Consider the following 19,062-nt stretch of genomic DNA (forward strand, 5'->3'; position numbering starts at 1 on the left):
ACTAATTTGTTAATTGGCTGGACTTCATTTCAGGTTGCTGTGCAACATGCATATATTAAAAGGCATATATTACAGGTTTCTTGAGGGTGGGGTGGCATGGAAGGAGATGACAATTATTAGTGGCAAGACAGCCATACAGGCCAAAAAAGCCATTTAGTAAGTAGAAGATGACTTAAATGTAAAGATACTACTTTTTCCTACAGTTGGTTTAGATACAGATGTGTTTAATGTCCACATTAACATATTTGGTAAATAATTATCTTGAGAAATCATTAAATTTGCTTTTAATTGGATAGCCTGCTCATGTAGGCAGGCAGTACTTCAGAGTTACTGGTGCCCAGATATAACAGTTGATCTTAGTTCCTGTTTGTGTACTTGTCTAAAATTGCTTGAGGTTTCTTTCCCACCAGCTGGTTACACTTTTTCAGTTATATATATGTTGGGCCTGTGTGGAACATGAGTGGCACGGTACCATTCTTTCTATAAACAAAACATTGGGAAGAAGCTACTCTTCCTAAACCTAGCAGTGGACTTCCCTCCATGGGCTGCCCGCCCTTTTCCCTTTCCACAGTGTGTCTAAAGAGCTGGCAGCAATTCAAGATAATTGGTACTTGCTGCTTTCAGCAAGTTCAACAATGTTCTCTGTTTTGTCTTCTTAAGCAACACATGCAGTTCACAACTGACTTATCTGTAAACTTCACAAAATGGTTTAAAGCTTTATTTTTCTCATTTGTTCTCCAGAAGAGCTGCTTGTTTGTTCTTTAAGGGGTAGGCCTGGAAACATTAATCTTGCATCAGTGGTATTGGAAGAACTGTTTGTTCCACAGCAGTGTTGGTTTCCCCTCTTTGTAAATTTTTCAAATGTAAACCCAATTCTGTTTGGCTTACCCAGATGGTTTGCAATTCCACATGACCCAGATATTCCAAAGGAAGGAGCGTTCCTGCAGGATGCTGTTGAGATTTACGAGCTGCAGGTATGGCTAATGCCCAGTGACCTAGTGAGAGGCAGCTAAGTGTCTGGTGCCAAATGTCCAGGCTGTAAAAAGCCTCTGAAGGGCATGGAGATGGCCTATTTTAACTTTTCTCTGATCACAGTGGGCTTTTTATTTATTCTTGCCCCACACGTGAAAGGAATCTGGCTGTGACGGTAACTGATACAACCAGAAATCTCTGCTTAGCCTCAAGATAGGAACAGCATTGAAGAGGTGCAGTACATACAAGTAGTGAACAATGGAGTAAACCAGCATTCTTACTCCGTTTCATCTGTACCAAGATCTTGTATCTGGTTTGGTTTATGTAGGCCGGCAGTGTACTGGATGATAAATTACACTTTTTCTGTGTTCTGGAGGCTTGTAACCATGGCTGAGTTCTTGTGCTGTTTTTAACCCCCAGCACATGGTGGCTTTTCCAGGTAACACTCCATCACTGGGGGTCAAGGAAAAGCAAAGCATGGAATTAAAATAAATATTGAAGTAGTATGGCTACCCTGATTCCTTTTTTTTCGATTTCTCCATGCTGCCACTTACGCGTCAGAGATCTTTGTAAAAAGAAGGGCTGTTCAGCTGTCATGCTAAAATTCTTTCCTGCTGTGATGCCTAGAAAATGCTTATTGAAACTAGATGATCAATAAACAGAGAACATTAATTCTGAAGTGACCATAAGTGTATTTAATTTCTTTGGTAGGTCGATGGGTGTGGACTTTTTATTGCGTCTGTACCATCTGGTGCAGTACGGTGCCATCGCAGTGCAAACAGGGGAGTACCACAAGTCTTACAATTTCTGCGTATTTTCAGAAGCGTGTACGAGCGATTTTAAGCCAGATCAGGAAGTGCTTGGGTTTTAAAAGAGAGGCTGTAAAAAGACAGCTTCCTGCCCAGGCAAATCCTCGGCAGAAGATGAGGTTGCTGATTCCCCAGATGCAGAATATGGTCGCAGTTTGCAATCCAGTCTCTGTTGTTACTCACATATTCAACTGAGGCTAAATCTGATCAGGCAGTAATAACTGTTTCCTCACAGTTACTGGGGATGATCAGTAGCAGCTGGGAAGCAGTGGTGTAAGTTAGCTAGGTAGCAGCACCGTGCACATTTGTCACCAAGCTGTGAAAAATGAGACGAGTCGTGTTTGACGCTGTGTGGAAACTGCAGTTGCTGGCTCTCGAAGCTTGGCCCTAGCACTCTGGTTTTGCTGTTCTATCCCACAGGCACAGAAAACTTCAGGTATGAGGCAGAGTGACTTTTCAAAGATCATCTAATGGGAAGAAAGGAGACAATTATGTCTGTAATACAATACTGTGCGTAATGTGTTCAAACACTTCTTTGAAATCTGCTCTTGAAACAATGTTGCCGCTGGATCAGTGTATTTTGGTACTGCTGTTGCACCTAGGCAGGGAAGACCAGGAGCCATGAAGCCACCGAGGGTCGGCTTTGCTGTACACAGGGCTTGACAAAATGGTCTGGCCACTGCCTCGCCTCTGAACCACGCTCTTAACCCACCGGACACAGCTCCAGCTGCCGGGCACCTTGCCTGAAACAGCAGCACTAGGTGCAGGAGCCGAAAGTACAGCGATCCCCTGAGCCCTGGGTGCTGCGGGGCCCCACAGCTGGGGATCCCACAGCCAGGGTTCCTGCAGCCGGGGGCCCCTCAGCCGGGCTGCAGCTGGGGGTCCTGCAGCTAGGTGGCAGCTGGGCCACAACCGGGGGTCCCACAGCCAGGGGTCCCTCAGCCAGGCTGCAGCTGGGGGTCCCGCAGCTGAGGGCCCCTCATCTCGGCTGCAGCTGGCGGTCCCGCAGCTGGAGGCCCCTCAGCTGGGCTGCAGCTGGGGGTCCCGCAGCCAGGCCGCAGCTGGGTCACAACCGGGGGGTCCCGCAGCCAGGGGCCCCGCAGCCGGGGGTCCCGCAGCCGGGCGAGCGGGGGCAGGCACGCGTCAGCCCTGGGCTGCCCGAGGCCACTGCCCGGCCGGGCCTTCACAGCCGCTCGGCCGGCGGCGGTCCCGTCCCGTCCCCGGGGCTGGGCGTCTCTCCCCAGCTCCGCCTGCCGGCGCTGTGCCGCAGAGGCGACCATGGTCTGTCCTACCGCCGCCGGGAGGCACCGCAGAGACAACCCGGGCAGGGCGCCTGATCTGAGCCGGGGAGAGAAACGCCAGAGGCGGCGAAAGCCCGCGGCCGCTGCGGGCGGGACCGGAGAGCCACGGGCCGGGGAGCGCCACCGCCTCCTGAGGGGCCGGGAGGGTGGGGCGGGGCGGGGCCGGCGGGGCGGGGCGCGGCCGGGGCGGGCGGGTTCCCGGGGCCGCTCCCTGGCTGAGGCGGGGAGGAGCCGCCGGGATAAAGCGGCGCGGCGCGCCCTCCGGCCTGACGTGCGCGGGGCTCCCGCTGACGGCAGGCGGCCGCCGGAGCGGAGCGGTTGCTGCGCTGGTCTCGCGAGAGCGCCGGGCTCTGGCGGCGGGGCGGGCGGCGGCTCTCGCGATAGTTGCGGCCCCGGACCCAACATGGCGGAAGGTAAGGGGGGGAGCCCGGGCGAGGCGCCGGGCGGGGCGCGGCCGCCGGGTGTACGGGGAGCGCCGCCGGCCGGGCTGGCTTCTCCGTTCGCTAGGGGAGCGGCAGCTGCCCCCGTGTGGGGCTCACGCCGCTCCCCCGTGTGCCGCTGGTTCGGCCCCGCCCGCGGCGGGTGGGACAGGCCGCCCCCGAGGTGAACGGGAAATGGCGGGGGAGGGGCTCAGCCCTGCTTGGGGCCGCGGGCCGGTAGCTCCGGCGGCGGGGCGGGTCTGGCCCCCTTTGCCCTTTAGGAGGAGGGGGTTCGGAGTAGCTGTGGGTGGTGGGGAGCCCGCCGGGACGGCCCGCAGCCCCCTTCCCCGCCCGGGGCCGGCCAGGCGGAGCTGGGTGGACGCTGCCGCCTGCCCGGGGCTGTGGGGCCGCGGGACCCCTCACCGGCTGCTCTTGGAGCCGCGGAGGCGTTGGGAAGTGCTGCAGCCTCTCGGGCACCTGCTGCTGCCGCCCCTTTTGTCACATTCGGGCTCCGATGAAATCTGCAGGACTCCTAAGGACTCCTAGACTGCTCTGCTTTTGCTTGGAGGCTATCAATTACACCGTTTCAAAATTAATTTAACTGCGGTAATGGGATTTGAAAAAACGCTTCGTTTTTTACAGTCCTACTTCTTCCTGCAAGACAGAAGCTTCCTCTTTTCTTCCTTGGAGGAAACCAAGTCGGTGAACTGAGCTAAAATGTCCCAAGTTTCAGAGGAAATGAAGGCTCTGACTTCCAGTCTGAAAAGCACAGCCTTCAACTCTGGGAGAGCAGTTCTCAGGCAGTGGTAGAATTTTAAAAGCACTTGTGGAAGATTAACTACAATGTAGCAGATGCCAATAAACTGGCATGCATCAGCTGAGAGGATGCTGCAGTATAGCTGGTTTAATAAATCCTTAGGGTAGCTCCTGACTTTTTGTGTGCTGAAATACCACGGTTCCAGTCTTAGCTGACCAGCCTTTTAGGCTTGCTTTTAAGCCTTGGTCATCCAGTTCTAACGAGCATTCGATGTAAAAGTTGTCTTCAGGTGGGGACACATTCCTCACTGAGATATGAGGCTCTGGTTCGGAGTCCTGCTCTGCAGAATGAACCTGCAGTTAATGCAGGTCCGCTTTCAGGCATCTGTGCTTCTCAAAAGATTCTTCTCTAGTTCATGTAACTTTCTGGTCTTTTGCCTAAAGAAAGTATATGACCATTGAGTGATCCTGCATGAACAGGAGTAATAAGCTGCAGTTGTAGCTCTGCCCACTGAATTCCTTATGGTATCTGTGCAGAGGGACTCATTTTGTCCTTTCAAACAAAGTACTTATTTGCAGCAACACTTTCTAGTTAAGAACTGATGGTATTAGAGAGTCAGCTGGAAAGTGAAGGTTTATTAAGGGAGCTTGTCATACTGGCTGTCTACTCAGAAGCTGAGTGCTTTTTCTTATGGAAGCCTTGCCTCTGTGTATAGAAGCCCTGAATTGGATTTATTGCAATTACTAGTTACAAGTTCATTGAACAGTTTCTAAAGACGAGAGCCGAGCTTCCTTTGTAATTGCTGTTAAGTCCTGTACCACCAATACCACAGAATATGAAGTTACATGCAGCCATGGGTAGAAATTGTTGGATTAATGCCTAAGTCTAAAGCAGCAGGAAGTATGTTGTGATACTTTTGGGGTGGTTGTCAGGGTAAAGATCATTAAGTGTGCAAAAATGAGGAGGAACAAGAAAGCAGTAACTTGTACAGCCTTGGGGAGGTGGGGCTTGGGGTATGGAGCAGTTGATGAAGGACCTGGCTTGAGGGGTAAGGAAATAACATTTTCCTGAAATATTTCTCTTGTGTCCACTTCATAAGTAAACAAAAGTTTATCCATATTGGTTCTGTGACTGCTTTTGATGGGTGTGATGGGTTCTGCTAGACCCTCCCTCTAGTTTTTGGTACATGCTATCTGTCACCCCATTGCCTGTTGCCTCCCTACTTATCTTTTTGGATTCAGCTGTACAGTTGCTGTACTGTTATGCCTTCTCCTATAAGAAGCCTCTTCTGAAGTCTTCTTTAGAATCTTTGATGTGGAGTGTAAATTTCTGCCAGTCCATGAGATGCCAGTCTAGCTGCCAGAAAGTTGTTAAACACTGGTTTTCTTTTCTTGCCATCTGTTAACTCTATACCTGAACTGTGGGCTCAGAAAAGGAGGCACTTAGTGTATGCCTTTGCTGAACCCAGACTTTGTCTTCACTCATCCATGTGGATTGATGTTCAGCCAGAGACTTACTGGTATCTTCCGGTGAGGCTATCCTTTCAGTGTCTTGATGCAAAGATCTTCATTAGATTTGTGTATGTGTGCAGTGGATGTACATTATACTTGGGAGAGAGTCAGCTGAATGGTTATACATAATGTGGACTGGCAATAGTAGGCATTATGTCAAAATGATTGTCAGCTTGAAGATAAATGGTCACTTTAGACTGATTTTTTTTTTTAAGTTATGACCCTCCTCCCTCCTTCCAAAAGGATTATAGAAAATCTGGAGTTGTGATGCTACTTGTTTGCATAGAGATTGTGCTTCTAACTGAAATGGAGCAGGGTGCTCTTTTTGAAGCAATTCTTATTTTAAGCAGCTCTCTTACTCTTTAAGTGAACAGTGTACAGGGAAAACTTGAGGCTTTGCTCTTTGTGGTGAATGTTGATTAACTGCACCTCAAGGACTGTCTTGAATGTGCACTTGAAATGTGCTGTAAGATCAGATGCTGTCTGCAGGTGTGCAGTAGTAGCTACTGTGCAACTGGTGTGCATGTTCTTGTGTAGAATAAGAGAAGCTCTGATTTTACAAGTCTTGTATTTGCTTACTGTAGGAATTACCTGTCAGTCCCTCTCACTGAGGTTGCAGGAAGTGCATGCTGTCAATCTGAAACAGATTTCTCAAAGCTTCAGTTCTTGAATTACTTTCGCTGCAGGTAGTGATTGTCTTCGATTGCCCTGGAAGCAGCAGTAACAAGCTTTATTGTCGGTTAAGCATAAAGCTTAAGCTACTGCTGTTTGAGAGTTTAAGGTAGTTCTACATTGTGTCCTCTTGACTGCAGAGTAATTCAGAGCGAATGAGCTGGCTTTGGCAAAATGACAGGATTTGAGATGTTACCTCCTGGTACTGCTTCTTTATTCCCACCTTCACGGTCTCATTGTTTGACTGGAAGATGCAGTATTTCTTTAAGATGATATATGCTATGAGGTTCAGCAGGCACCTTGTTATTCCTAGCGTTTGAATTTGTATGGCACCTAAAAATCTTGCTATATAAACAGTCGTGGTGTTCACACATGAAATTCTGATGTGGGTTTCATTGTCTTTTCAGTGATAACTCCTAGCTGCTGTCAGATTTTTGCTCTCCCAGCTGTAACAGTGGGGCTTGCTTTGTGCCACCCTAAACACATGAATCTGTCAGGAAGGAGCTGTTGCTCCAGAAACATGTCCTTCTAGTTCTGGGAACGCCAAAACTGCATTTATCTTTAGATAGTAAGACCAGAGCAGAATTTCAAACCCTCTGAGGGCTGGTGTGGTGTTGATAGCACAGTTCTGAAGCAGTGTATTTCAATAGAATAAGGAAAATATCCCAAAGGAGATGGTATCTATTAACTTTTAAAGGGTAAAGCTAAATAAAAGACTGTTGAAGGAGGTACACTGCCAAGCCTGCTTAAGTACTATTAACTGAAGAGTAAAAGAGTAAATTACTCTGTTTATCCATTACAGTAGTTGTGAAGTTAAAAGACTTATGAGAGAGCATTCGCTGCAGTAGTCCGTAGAGGAAAGACAAAATGAGACATTGTGTCTGCAGCTGAGCTAGAGATGGATGGGATGCTCTGCTCTGGGGACCTGTGCTGGAGCAAGGCCAAGGTCAGCTATGCTTTTGAACTTCTCTGCAGAAGCAAGAAGAAAACACTGGTCAAAAGAGCTCAGTTTCTCATTGTTTGTAGTAGTGACATTTAGTAAATATTTGAGAAAAATTGTTGAACAATGAATTCCTGGCTGGTAGGGAGTAACCTTGTAGGAACTTTGCCACTGAAATTGTTTGCTTAGCTTCAAAATTTCTCCTCACTGGCCCCTCTCAGTTTAGGACTGGTTTTGGATTTGTACCTTATTTGGAACATTAACTTAATGATTGTGTGTGTGATAATCAATTAAGCACAATGATAGAGCACCACATATTTCTGCAACTAATCCATAATTAAGTATTCATAAGTTGGGCTGCTCTTAAACACCTGTGCAGGTATTTCCTTGCAGCAGTGAAATGGAGGTTTTTCATACAGGTAACCTGGGTTGAGTTCAGCAAACTAACTTACCACAACATGTTGTGGAGTGACCATTTACGTGTGGTGGAAAAGTGGGTGCTGCAATGGGATGGAAATACTTGATCGGGGTTAGACTCCCAGGTGCTGTTGCTGTGCTGCTCCTGAATTGAAATAGCCACCGTGGACCTGTCCCTGTTAGCAGTGCCTCCGATGGAGGAATGTGTGTGTGTTAGTAGTAAGTACAGTTCTATAGATCTTTGGCTAGTCTTTAAAACACAGATTCTGAGGAGAATCTGTTTTCCACTCTGGCCATTTTCTTAAGCAGTTTCCTAGCTGACACTGTGAGGAGTTCTAAACAGGTCAGTCAGGTACTCTGAGGTAGGTAAGGTACACCAGCAACTGTTCTAATGCTCACTTGTGGTTGATGCCTTAGCTGTAAAGTCAAACGGTACCTTAACTACACTGAAAAAATGCGTAAGAATTACAGTTAGACCCCTACCCCACCGTAATTTCCACCATCATTGACTACCATGGTTTTAGAAAGCTTATGGCATTCCTGACTGGACAGGATTTGGGAACTTGCTTTGTAAGTGGCTTCTATCACTTTGTTCTGATGATTTTTTCGATGTGTTTATGGCTAGCAGTGACATAAAATAAAAGGTTTAATGTTGGGGGAGATGCTGAAGTACTGTGGAAGAGGAGAGACTCTTACTGGAGCGTTCTGTGATTAAACTAGATATGTAATGTGCTTGTAGGATGAAGTTATGCTCAGATGCAAAACAAAGGTGTGCATGTTTCAGTCTTGTAGTAACACTGTGTGCCTCTGCAGAGGAGGTGGCCAAGCTGGAAAAGCATCTGATGCTTCTCCGCCAGGAGTATGTAAAGCTGCAGAAGAAACTAGTTGATACAGAAAGGAGATGCAATCTTCTGGCTGCCGAGGCTAACCAAGACAATGCCAGTGACACCTTTATCAGTCGACTTCTTGCCATTGTAGCTGAACTCTATCAGCAGGAGCAGTACAGGTAAGAAATGCCCCTTTGGGAAAGGGGGCATTACAGGAACCTTTGACTTTATTGACTGCAGTAGGTACTAGGCTTGGATAAGGAGAATTATTTACTGCCTGGTGCGAATGGAATCCTTATTGCAGTTGGAAGAGCATGCGAAGATCAGGTAGCATCCTAAATCCAGTTCTTGAATAAAGAGCTCGAAGTAGGTGCTTACCTCTGAGACTGACTCTTAAGAGAAGTTTGAAGAGAACTGACCATCTTTACTGTCAACAGCAAAACTCCATTTGAACAGAAGTAATTTCAAACTGATGTATACCTAGCTGGTAGAAGATACATCAATTAATTAATCTATCAGCTGGGAAGCCTTCCTTTCTTGAAAGGATGTGTCCTTGAAACCAGTTCTGTATTGCTGTAGTGTGTGAAGAAGCCTTATTAACTTGGCTTGTCTGGTTGTATGGTATAACAGGTCTTAGTGGTATAAATGATACTGTGTTGAGATTCAAAAATACAGAATTAGGTTTAATGGTTTCTTGTCCATCACCTTCAATACTCTAGATCCCTTAACTGATTTAGTTCTGAGACTACAATGACACTTACCAATTTCTTGGCTATTACTGGAAGCAATGCCAATATAATAAGGGATTTCGCTAATGTAATGAGAAAATACATAGTTTTGATTAAGGTTTCCTTCCCCTAACATGTCCTCAAGAGCTTCCCTGAGAAAAGGCTCTTTGCCTGGCAAGAACTTACTGTAGGATGCTGGGTGAAAGATTTATTGGGTAGTATATGCCAGAAGAATTGGATTGCTTTATTTTTGTTCAGCTTTTTGAGTTTAAAGTCTTGGAAAAGTGGTCTAAAAGGGCCTACAAGTCATGGAATGAGAAAGGTAGCAAGTCCCAGTGCAAGTTTTGTTACTTAACATCTCTGTATTGTTGTACTGTAGTTTATAGCATTGCTTTGATATAGAAAATGGTTTAGAAAGTACACCTACACAGTCAGAACGTTGCAAGCTATTGGACTTTGAAGTAAACAGGGCAGGTCCTCCCTAACTGCAAAGGATAACTTGGTGTTAAAGGGGTCAGGATGAAATCAGTGTTCTTGACAGCCAGTGTCTTGGGAACTGGGGTTTCTGGAGTCTGCCTTGTATTCAGACTAGTGTGAAACATTGTTCTCTTGCTGGTCTTGCCTGAAACCGTTGGTGCTTAGCTGACTGTATTAGTATGGACACTGTGACATAAATATTTAACCTCAAGATTGTTGGATTTTCCTATCTTGTACAGTAATTCCCTGGCAATTTATTCAGAAATGGTTGGAAAAAAACCCCAAACCAAAAAACCCACGCAAACACTTTAAATAATGACTCGTTGCATTTCTTCTTAGAGAAATAAGAATTGTCGTTTGACAACATGTTCTACTTAAATGATTAAACATGTTTTTGATGTTTCAAGTAACTCAAACCTAAATGTGGATACCAGGACATAGATACTATGGAGATGCTAAATCTGTACATACCTAAGAACAGGGGAAGTCTGCATTATACATGAATATGTTTTTTTCCTCTTATCAGTGATCTGAAGATAAAGGTTGGGGACAAGCGCATCAGTGCTCACAAATTTGTCTTGGCAGCACGCAGTGATACTTGGAGCCTTGCCAACCTTGCCTCAACAGAGGAGCTGGATCTGTCAGGTCAGTCATTGCTTAGTAATAAGATGCTTTGATTGTCTTTAGGGTGACTGATGAAAGGCCTGTTGGAGAAAAGGTTACTTCTATACCTTTCCGACTACTACTGTTCACAAACTGGTGCTTAATCCATTAATTGCAGAGCTCTGTCTCTGAAACATGGTAGTACACTTGTGACCTTGGTGCTAGTGCTAGTTAAATCAATAACCTACCTTCTTTCTCTTTAATGAACAGGGGTTGAGAATGGTGGCCTGTTTCTTTTCTAGAGTCAACTAGGCATAATGAAAAACAAATCTGTATGGAGGAGCTTGACTTCTTTTTTTCTAAGGATAGGGCTTCTAGAGGTAGAGTGCGTAATTTCTTTGTAACATGTCATGGAAATACCTTACTTGTTGTTAACATAGTGTGTGTGGGAAATGAATACAAATACTTAAAAGGTTATTTGCTTTGGCAGTTTGGTACCTTGGTGAAATAGTGGAGAAAGAGAAGCTTTCTAAAGAGTATTTTGTTGTGCTGCTACATGTACTTAACGCAGGGCAGTGTTTCTGCAGATTGAACCTCTTAGGCTTTTCTGTACCTAACAGTATAGAAGAGTCTTGAACAATTAATTTGTGAGCAGTGAAAACAGGCATGAAGTTAAGCAAGTTTGCTGTCTGGCATGTTGAATATTCGAGCATTGGCTTCGCTTTCCACACTTAATCTTATCATGAAACCTAAGTGCAGGCAAACTGGAAAGAAGCAAGTCACAGCAAGCTAGTTTTATGAGATAGCATAAGCTTTTTTGCAAAAGGATTTACTGATCTTTCTGCAGCCACAGGAAAACAGATGCCAAGGAGTTTGAGTGCTATACTAATAGAAGATTACAAAAAGCTCTTCTGTTAATTGTAGTTTTGTTGCAAGTGGCAGTCCATAGCCTTCCTAGCTCCACGTTTAAGGTAGTCTGAGAATCTCAAATGTAACTAGTCTTGCATATTTAACAATGCAAACACTTTCTATTATAGAATGATTTTAAAAGAAGTGTTAGTAAATGTGTGTCCTACTGTAAAATTGATTATTTTATAAAATTTTATAAATAGCACAAGGATTAGGTTATGAAATAGTTGTGGCAAGCAACAAGTTGTTCCCTAAGATCTATCATGGTTTTCTTAACAGGTTCTGTTAAGAACTTGCAAGCTGAGATTGTCTGAATCCTACTTTCAGAATACAAGCAGCATTTAAAATTGAGTGTTTTTTAAAGGTCATGTAATCTGCAGAATTTTCTAGTCTTTAAGAAGAGTATAAAGAGACAAATGCAAGTTCTTCTGTTGGGAGGGAGAAAATGAACACTTAGCTCTGCCAAGGCAGAGCTGACTTCAGTAGATTTTCTGATTTACTTCAAATTTGGAAAAGACACGTGCCTTACTAAAACCTCCTCTTTCTTTCTTAGGAGGCAGTCTATTCTATGCCAAGTACTGCCTGGTACTGTGAAAATAATCTGGGACAACCTTTGTGTAAAGGAGATGTTTCTGGATGAGTATCTTGGTGTCTTAAAAATGTATGGTTTTGTTCTAAAAACAAAACAGCTTAAGGGACGAACATTATTTTTCTAACTTTTTCTTGTAATTGGACTGATCTTATGTTGTGGAGTAATTCTCATCTACATCTTTGTAAGTAGAATTGTCACTATACTTCTGACTAGGTGACAAAGGTCCCTGGCCATTGGGCTTGTGAGTCTTGTGGTGTATGCTTCTATTTTTCTTGCTGTGTAAAAGCATCAGGCATCTGATCAGTGTTGTAAACACTGAAATCTGACCAGCTTCTTAAACTGACTCTTTTGCACCTTTCCTAGAAATGGTTTTTAGCAGTTGGAAGTCATTACCAAGGTGTAAGTACCTTTGTTGGAATGCAACAGTTCATAACATATGGCTATAATAAAAAAGAGGGAGGATTCTTAAGTTGTGGAATCACAGAAGGGTTTGGGTTGGAAGGGACCTTCAAGGTCATCTAGCCCAACCTCCTGCCACAGGCAGAGATGCCTTCCACCAGTCGAGGCTGCTCCCAGCCCCGTCCAGCCTGGCCTTGGGCACTGCCAGGGATGGGGCACCCACAGCTGCTCTGGGCAGCCTGGGCCAGCACCTTGCCACCCTCACAGTACAGAATTTTTTCCTTATATCTAATCTAAATCTACCCTCTTTCAGTTTAACACCATTATCCCTTGTCCTGTCACTACAGGCCCTTGTAAAAAGCCCCTCTCCAGCTTTTTTGTAGGCCCTCCTTAGGTACTGGCAGGCTGTTAGAAGGTGTCCCTGGAGCCTTCTCTTCTCTAGGCTGAACAACTCCAGCTCTTTCAGCCTGTCCCCATAGGAGGGGTGCTCCAGCCCTCTGGCCATCTTTGTGGTTGTCACATGTAGATGTGGATTTAGCCATAGGTAAGAGACCAAAGACTTTAAATGGACATCACTAACACATAAATATGCAATATTTATGTGGCAGGTAGGAGATGTTATAGGGCTCACTGCATTCTGCACGGTGTTCCAATGGAAAAAAAGGTTTTCCTGCTTGGTGCCAGCATTGTTACTAGCTTAAAATTCAGATCAGTTTTGCCTCTGTTTTGACACTTTGATTAAACTAAAGCAGTACAGTTTCAATGTGGTTGGTTGTTTTTGTTTTGTTTTTTTTCTCCAAGGTAGCTGTGGCTTTTAAGTCAGAGGAATAGCAGCTACTTGAATAGGTGATTGTTCTTTGAGTATTTTATTAATCCCTGTTGCTCTCTGTACCAGATGCTGACCCAGAGGTAACCATGGCAATGCTGCGGTGGATCTACACAGATGAACTTGAGCTAAGAGAAGATGATATCTTCTTGACAGAGCTCATGAAACTAGCTAATAGATTTCAGCTCCAGCTGCTTAGGGAAAGGTGAGTCTTGGTAAATACAGTGAATCTTTTTGAACTCTTCAACCTTGTTTGAATAGAAAAAAGATGAGAGCTACTGGCAATTGGATAAAATTTTGCTTTTTAAAAGCTTTGAGTTTTTAATAATACAGCATGACCGTTCAGTTTATCACAGGACATGAAGCCTTGCACTACAGTTAAACTCTAGTGGTCTTTCTTAAAGCTTTTATGCTTACTTTCCAGTTCCACTCCCAGTCAGACTAATAACCTTAATTAAGCATTAAGAGGAAGTAGAGATCAGTATATTAGTAACAAGCTGTGGTGAGCTGCAAGAAAGGAATTGTTAGAAAATGCTAGGAAGAATCAATAGCAAGTAGCTTGCAGTATTAAAATACCACAAGTGAAAAATATTTAACTTAAAGAGCTGTTCTGTGCATCTTGGTGGCAACTTCGTAAGAAAGTTGATGTAACAGTACAGTGCTTTGCCATTTTGAGGAGACTGATTACACCACACTAGTAGGGGCTAGGTTGTTATCTTGAATGTAGAGTGCTCTACATGGAGTTAGTGAGAAGCCTGAATGTACAAAACACAAAGAAATTTCAGTTTGTACAACTTTGAAGCCTTAAATTTGGTCAAAGATACAGTACCCTTTGATAATCTCTTGCCCAAGGGGTGTTGGGGGCTGCAGCAGCACATGATGCTCGTAATTTATGGTTTAAGTGACTCAACATGAAGCAAACTAAATTGCTGTTAATTTTTTTTGATCAAAGGAGTTGAGTTGTAAGGTCAATGCTAAAACTGCCTTCAAGCTTTGTACCAGCCTAAAACTGTCTTCATGTTTGCTACCTACGTGTTCCAACAACCAGCTGTTGTCTGGTCATAGTAGTCTAGTGGCAAGTCCTTGTACAATATGCTACTAGTAATTATTAGACAGCTTGGTAGGTATAGAATTGTTTAGGTTGGAAAAGACCTGCAAGGCTGAGTCCAACCACTAACCCAGCACTGCCAAGTCCACCACTAAACCATGTCCCTAAGTGCCACATCTACATGTCTTTTAAACACCTCCTGGGATAATGACTTTCCCACTTCCCTGGCCTGCCTGTTCCAGTGCTTGACAGTCCTTTCACTGAAGAAATTTCTTCCTAATACCCAACCTAAACCTCCCCTGGTGCAACTTGAGAGCTGAGGCTATTTCCTCATCCTATCAGTCCTTAGTTGGGAGGAGAGACTGACCCCCATCTTGCTACAGCCTCCTTTCAGGTAGTTGTAGAGAGTGAGAAGGTCCCCCCTCAGCCTCGTTTTCTCCAGGCTGACACCCCCAGTGCCCTCAGCTGTTCCTGGTCAGACTTGTGCTCCAGCCCCTTCCCCAGCTCCGTTGCCCATCTCTGGATGCGCTCCAACACCTCAGTGTCTGTCTTGGAGTGAGGGACCCAAAACTGACACAGTATTTGAGGTGTGACCTCACCAGTGCCAAGTACAGGGGGACAATCGCTGCCCTGGTCCTGCTGGCTGCAGTATTTCAGGTACCAGCCAGGATGCTACTGGCCTCCTTGGCCAGCTGGGCACACTGCTGGCTCATGTCCAGCTGCTGTCAGGCAACACCCCCAGGTCCTTTTCTCAGGTGGCTTTCCAGCCACTCTTCCCCAAGCCTGTAGTGTTGTGTAGGGTTGTTGTGACCCAGCTGCAGGACCTGCACTGAGCCTTGGCCCATCGATCCAGCCTGTCCAGATCCCTCTGCAGAGCCTTCCTACCTGCAAGCAGATTAACACTCCCCCCCAGCTTGGTGTCATTTGCAGTCTTACTGAGGGTGCACTTGATCCCCTTGTTGGGTTCACTGATGAAGGTATTCAACAGGACTGTCCCCAGCACTGAACCCTGGAGAACACTGCTTTTGAGTGGCCACCAGCTGGGTGTAATTGCGTTCCCTGCTGCTCTTTGGGCCTGGCCAGCCAGCCAGTTTTTTTCCCAGTGAACAGTAGACCTGTTCAGGCCATGAGCAGCCAGTTTCCCCAGGAGGATGCTGTGGGAAATGTCGTCAAAGGCTTTACTAATGTCCAGGTAGACACCGTCCACAAGCTTTCCCTCATCAATTAAGCAGGTCACCTTGTCATAAAAAGAGATCAGGTCAGTGAAACAGGACCTGCCTTTCATAAACCCATGCTGACTGGGCCCGGTAACCTGGTTGTCCTGTACATGCTGCATGATGGTGCTCAAGGTGATATGCTCCATAACCTTCCCTGGCACTGGGGGCAGGCTGACAGGCCTGTGGTTCCCCTGATCTTCCTTCTGGCCCTTCTTGTAGATTGGTGTCACACTTGCTAACTTCCAGTCAACTGGGACCTCCCTTGTTAGCTGGGACTGCTAATTGGTAAGTGGCTCAGTAAGGGCTTCTGCCAGCTCCCTCAGTATTTTGCGTGGGTCTCATCTGTATCTGGAGACAATCCATTTTTGTGGTCTTAATATCTGCTTGGAGATCACAGGAATATATTTAACTTCATATTTTCTTTCAGGTATTTGAATTTTCTTCCTGTAGACTCAAACTGGTAGCTTCACGCATGTAAAGATTAGGTGGATCGGCTGTTAAAGCTAATCCCTTCTCTGTATTTAATAACTGTATATGCTGTGCCTTTTTCTAACTTTGGCACAAAAGCTGCTTGGGATCACTGTAGTACTTGCAAAGATAGACCTCTTCCTTACTTTATAACAGTAAATGAACTGCACTTTGTTCCCTTGGGAGATGTAAGATGTCTTGTCTCCACTTGCAGGCTCCTGTGGTATGGGGTGTTGTCATGGGACCTTAGCTTAGATGGACTCTAATAGGTCTGCTCTTCTGGAAACTGTTTTACAGGGCTTCCGATTACTGTAAGGCTAAGTACTATAAACATACTTTAAATTAAGGCCAAGCCATTTTCTGCTGGCATCTGGGAAAAGGAGTATATAGGACCTTGTTGCAGCATGGGATGGTGATTGCAGTAAAGCTGTTTCCTGGCTACTGAACACTGGCTTTCCTATTTTGACAGATGTGAAAAAGGTGTTATGTCACTAGTTAATGTCAGGAACTGCATTCGTTTCTATCAGACTGCTGAGGAGCTGAATGCTAGCACTCTTCTGAACTATTGTGCTGAGATAATTGCTAGTCACTGGGTAAGTACTGTCAGAAGAAACCCAGAAGAAAAATATTTGCAGAATACTGGAACTTAATGAGTAGAATTTTGCTTAACTTACTGTACTGTCTAACTTCAGGAGTATCTCTTGATATGCTAGCATTCAAGCATTCCAGTTGGGATGGATGGGGATTACATGGATTCCTGATAACTTTCAGTGACTAAGGTGACCTATTAATGCTGATGCTTGTATGTTTGCAAGGAGCAAGTGTTGATAAAAAGCTGTCAAGTCTGCCTGTCCTGCCCCCTTGTGTGAGTGAAGGGGCTGCTTCTGAGGCAGGAGTGATTTCCCTTCCTATCTGTCTCGGTTATCCTTATAGTATGTGCTCTTGATGCTGTGTGTTATTTGGTATTCTCTACAATACTAATTTGTAATATATATGTTTGAAAGAAAGCACAGTGAATTCCTCCTCTAAGATCTGTTTTTGTCTTTAGAGGTTTTGTCTGTTGTCTGTCTCGGTGTGAATGTCTCAACTGCAGGGAAGTAGCTTATAGCCTGAAGAGTAGTTTTGTTCACTGGAATACTTCACTGTAAAAAGCATCTTACTTCCTTAAACATGAACCAAACCAAAGGGACTGTTCTAATAAGCAAGAGGGTTTCTTACCAAATCTGTACTCCAGATGAAGTTCATCCGTAGTTTGTCTCAATCTACACAGATCCCAAATCCCAGGCCTGCTTTTACTTCTGAAAATAATCCCTGGAAGCCAGGGAAGAGTTTATATTCTGTAATGAAGTGCCAAGGTGTCTTGCAACAGACTTGGAAGTAGCTCGGATCTGTTACTTTGAGGAAGGTTTGATTAACTGAGTAATGGATTAGCCTTTAAATTCAGACTTGTCAACAGCAGAGTAGCGTGTGAGGATTTAGGTTATTCAAAATCTCGAATGCATCGTCTACATGTGGATGTTTCTTTGTTTGGCTGATGCCGGAGGGGAGTGCTTTGATACAAATATATGAAGAAAATTCTTATATCTGAACTTGCAGGTTAGTGATTTTTAACTCTTTCCTGCTTTTGGCTCAGAGCTTCTGACACTGTATTCTCCCTGGAATGAGGTGGTTTCTGTTTAGTCAAACAAGCACTAGCTCAAACTTAAGGTCTTTGGAAAAACTCCGAATAAAAGTTATCAAACTTAAACATACAAAGTTCTGCAGTTGTCAGTCTTTAATAGATGTAGGCTTTTTTGTCAGGAAACGAATCTGTGATTTAAGTCCAGATAGAGAATTAGTTTAGAGGCTAGATGTTAATCTACTGTAATGCTTGGTAAAGCGCTAGTTTTCCATATCTGTAGACAAAAGGGGAGAAAAATTTCACTAAAACTGATCTTGACACTAAAATGTAAGATGTAAAGCTTCCTGAGTGTTTCTTCCTAGCCTTAATAGGCTGTCTTGGGTTGTTCCTTCTTGTGATATTATCAAAATGGAGCTTTTAACTGAACTTGTTTTCTGAACTTCATGATTATATTGTACGATGCCGTGTTTAGAAATGGAACGGGAATATTGCTTACCCTTTTTTTATTGCTTCTAGGATGACTTGCGTAAGGAAGACTTCAGTAGCATGAGTGCTCAGTTACTGTATAAAATGTTCAAGTCAAAGACGGAATATCCCTTGCATAAGGCTATTAAAGTTGAGAGAGAAGATGTAGTCTTTCTGTATCTAATTGAAATGGATTCACAGGTACAGTGAGACAGACTTGATCTGTCTTCTAGAGTTTGGTGTTTCAAATAACTAGTTTGTAGCTACCAGTCTGAGCCTTGTTATTGATTTTTTTTTTTAGTTGGTTTGTTTTGTAACTAATTCTTATTTGCATGTTTATCATTGCCATGGTTACCTCTGTGTATGTAGTGGAGGTCTAGTGGTAAAGGCTCCATAAACACATAATTCAGAAGTGATTGATGACACTTAAAACATCTTGCATGCAACAGATCGTATCTAATAAAATCCAATACTTGATATCGCTATACATGTTTAAAGCTGAATGGTATACTAGTCAACTTTGCTGCTTCATGGCAGTTCACTAAACATAATTTCTTTGGAAAAAACCCACTTTTCTATTGAATGTTTGAAATAACAGGTATTCTGTTTGGATGGATACTATACAACTAGCAAATAAACTGTAGCACAAGGGGGAAGCAGGAATTACTCAAGTATTAATTATCAAGAATTGTTAACTAGTCCTTTAAGATACCTTGGATGCTAATTGGAAGCTGGGACTATAGCAGTACTTGGTTAGGTGCTAATCCAGCTGGGATTTGCGGTATCTTAAAGCAATAATTGAATAATTTTTCCTAGTATGATGTTGAATATACCTGTATAGGCAGCATCTTTTAAGACTGTACTAGTATTTCTTCCTGTGAGTTAAATGAGGCTTGCAAACAAAACTCCTGTTTTCTCATTGAACAACCTTCAGGGCAGGCTTTTATGTGGTGATGCTAGTCTTCTGGTTGTTCTCCTGTCTAAGATGCGCTTCCTTATATGCAACGCTAGCCTTTAGCACTAGAACTGAAGATCTGACACTATGGTAGTTGGAATGGGCTGTTAAAATACTATGTTGGTCTGG

The 19,062-nt window shown here is 44.3% G+C and overlaps 1 protein-coding gene across 2 annotated transcripts in view; it reads left to right on the forward strand.

Moving 5' to 3' along the window:
* Positions 1-3,337: 3,337 nt before the first annotated feature.
* The window catches only part of ANKFY1 (ankyrin repeat and FYVE domain containing 1), a 36,472-nt gene continuing 20,747 nt past the window's right edge, over positions 3,338-19,062 (forward strand). For both annotated transcript variants that reach the window (XR_008732884.1, XM_055714519.1), the window contains exons 1-6: positions 3,338-3,495; positions 8,612-8,804; positions 10,357-10,475; positions 13,229-13,364; positions 16,362-16,485; positions 18,030-18,179. Coding sequence is in view for 1 of the 2 variants with exons in the window: in XM_055714519.1 (XP_055570494.1) it covers positions 3,486-3,495; positions 8,612-8,804; positions 10,357-10,475; positions 13,229-13,364; positions 16,362-16,485; positions 18,030-18,179 (732 nt within the window). In the remaining variant the exon portion in view is untranslated. The remainder of the gene's footprint in view (positions 3,496-8,611; positions 8,805-10,356; positions 10,476-13,228; positions 13,365-16,361; positions 16,486-18,029; positions 18,180-19,062) is intronic.

The sequence above is a fragment of the Falco cherrug genome, chromosome 1 (assembly GCF_023634085.1).
Source record: "Falco cherrug isolate bFalChe1 chromosome 1, bFalChe1.pri, whole genome shotgun sequence".
Taxonomy (NCBI): domain Eukaryota; kingdom Metazoa; phylum Chordata; class Aves; order Falconiformes; family Falconidae; genus Falco; species Falco cherrug.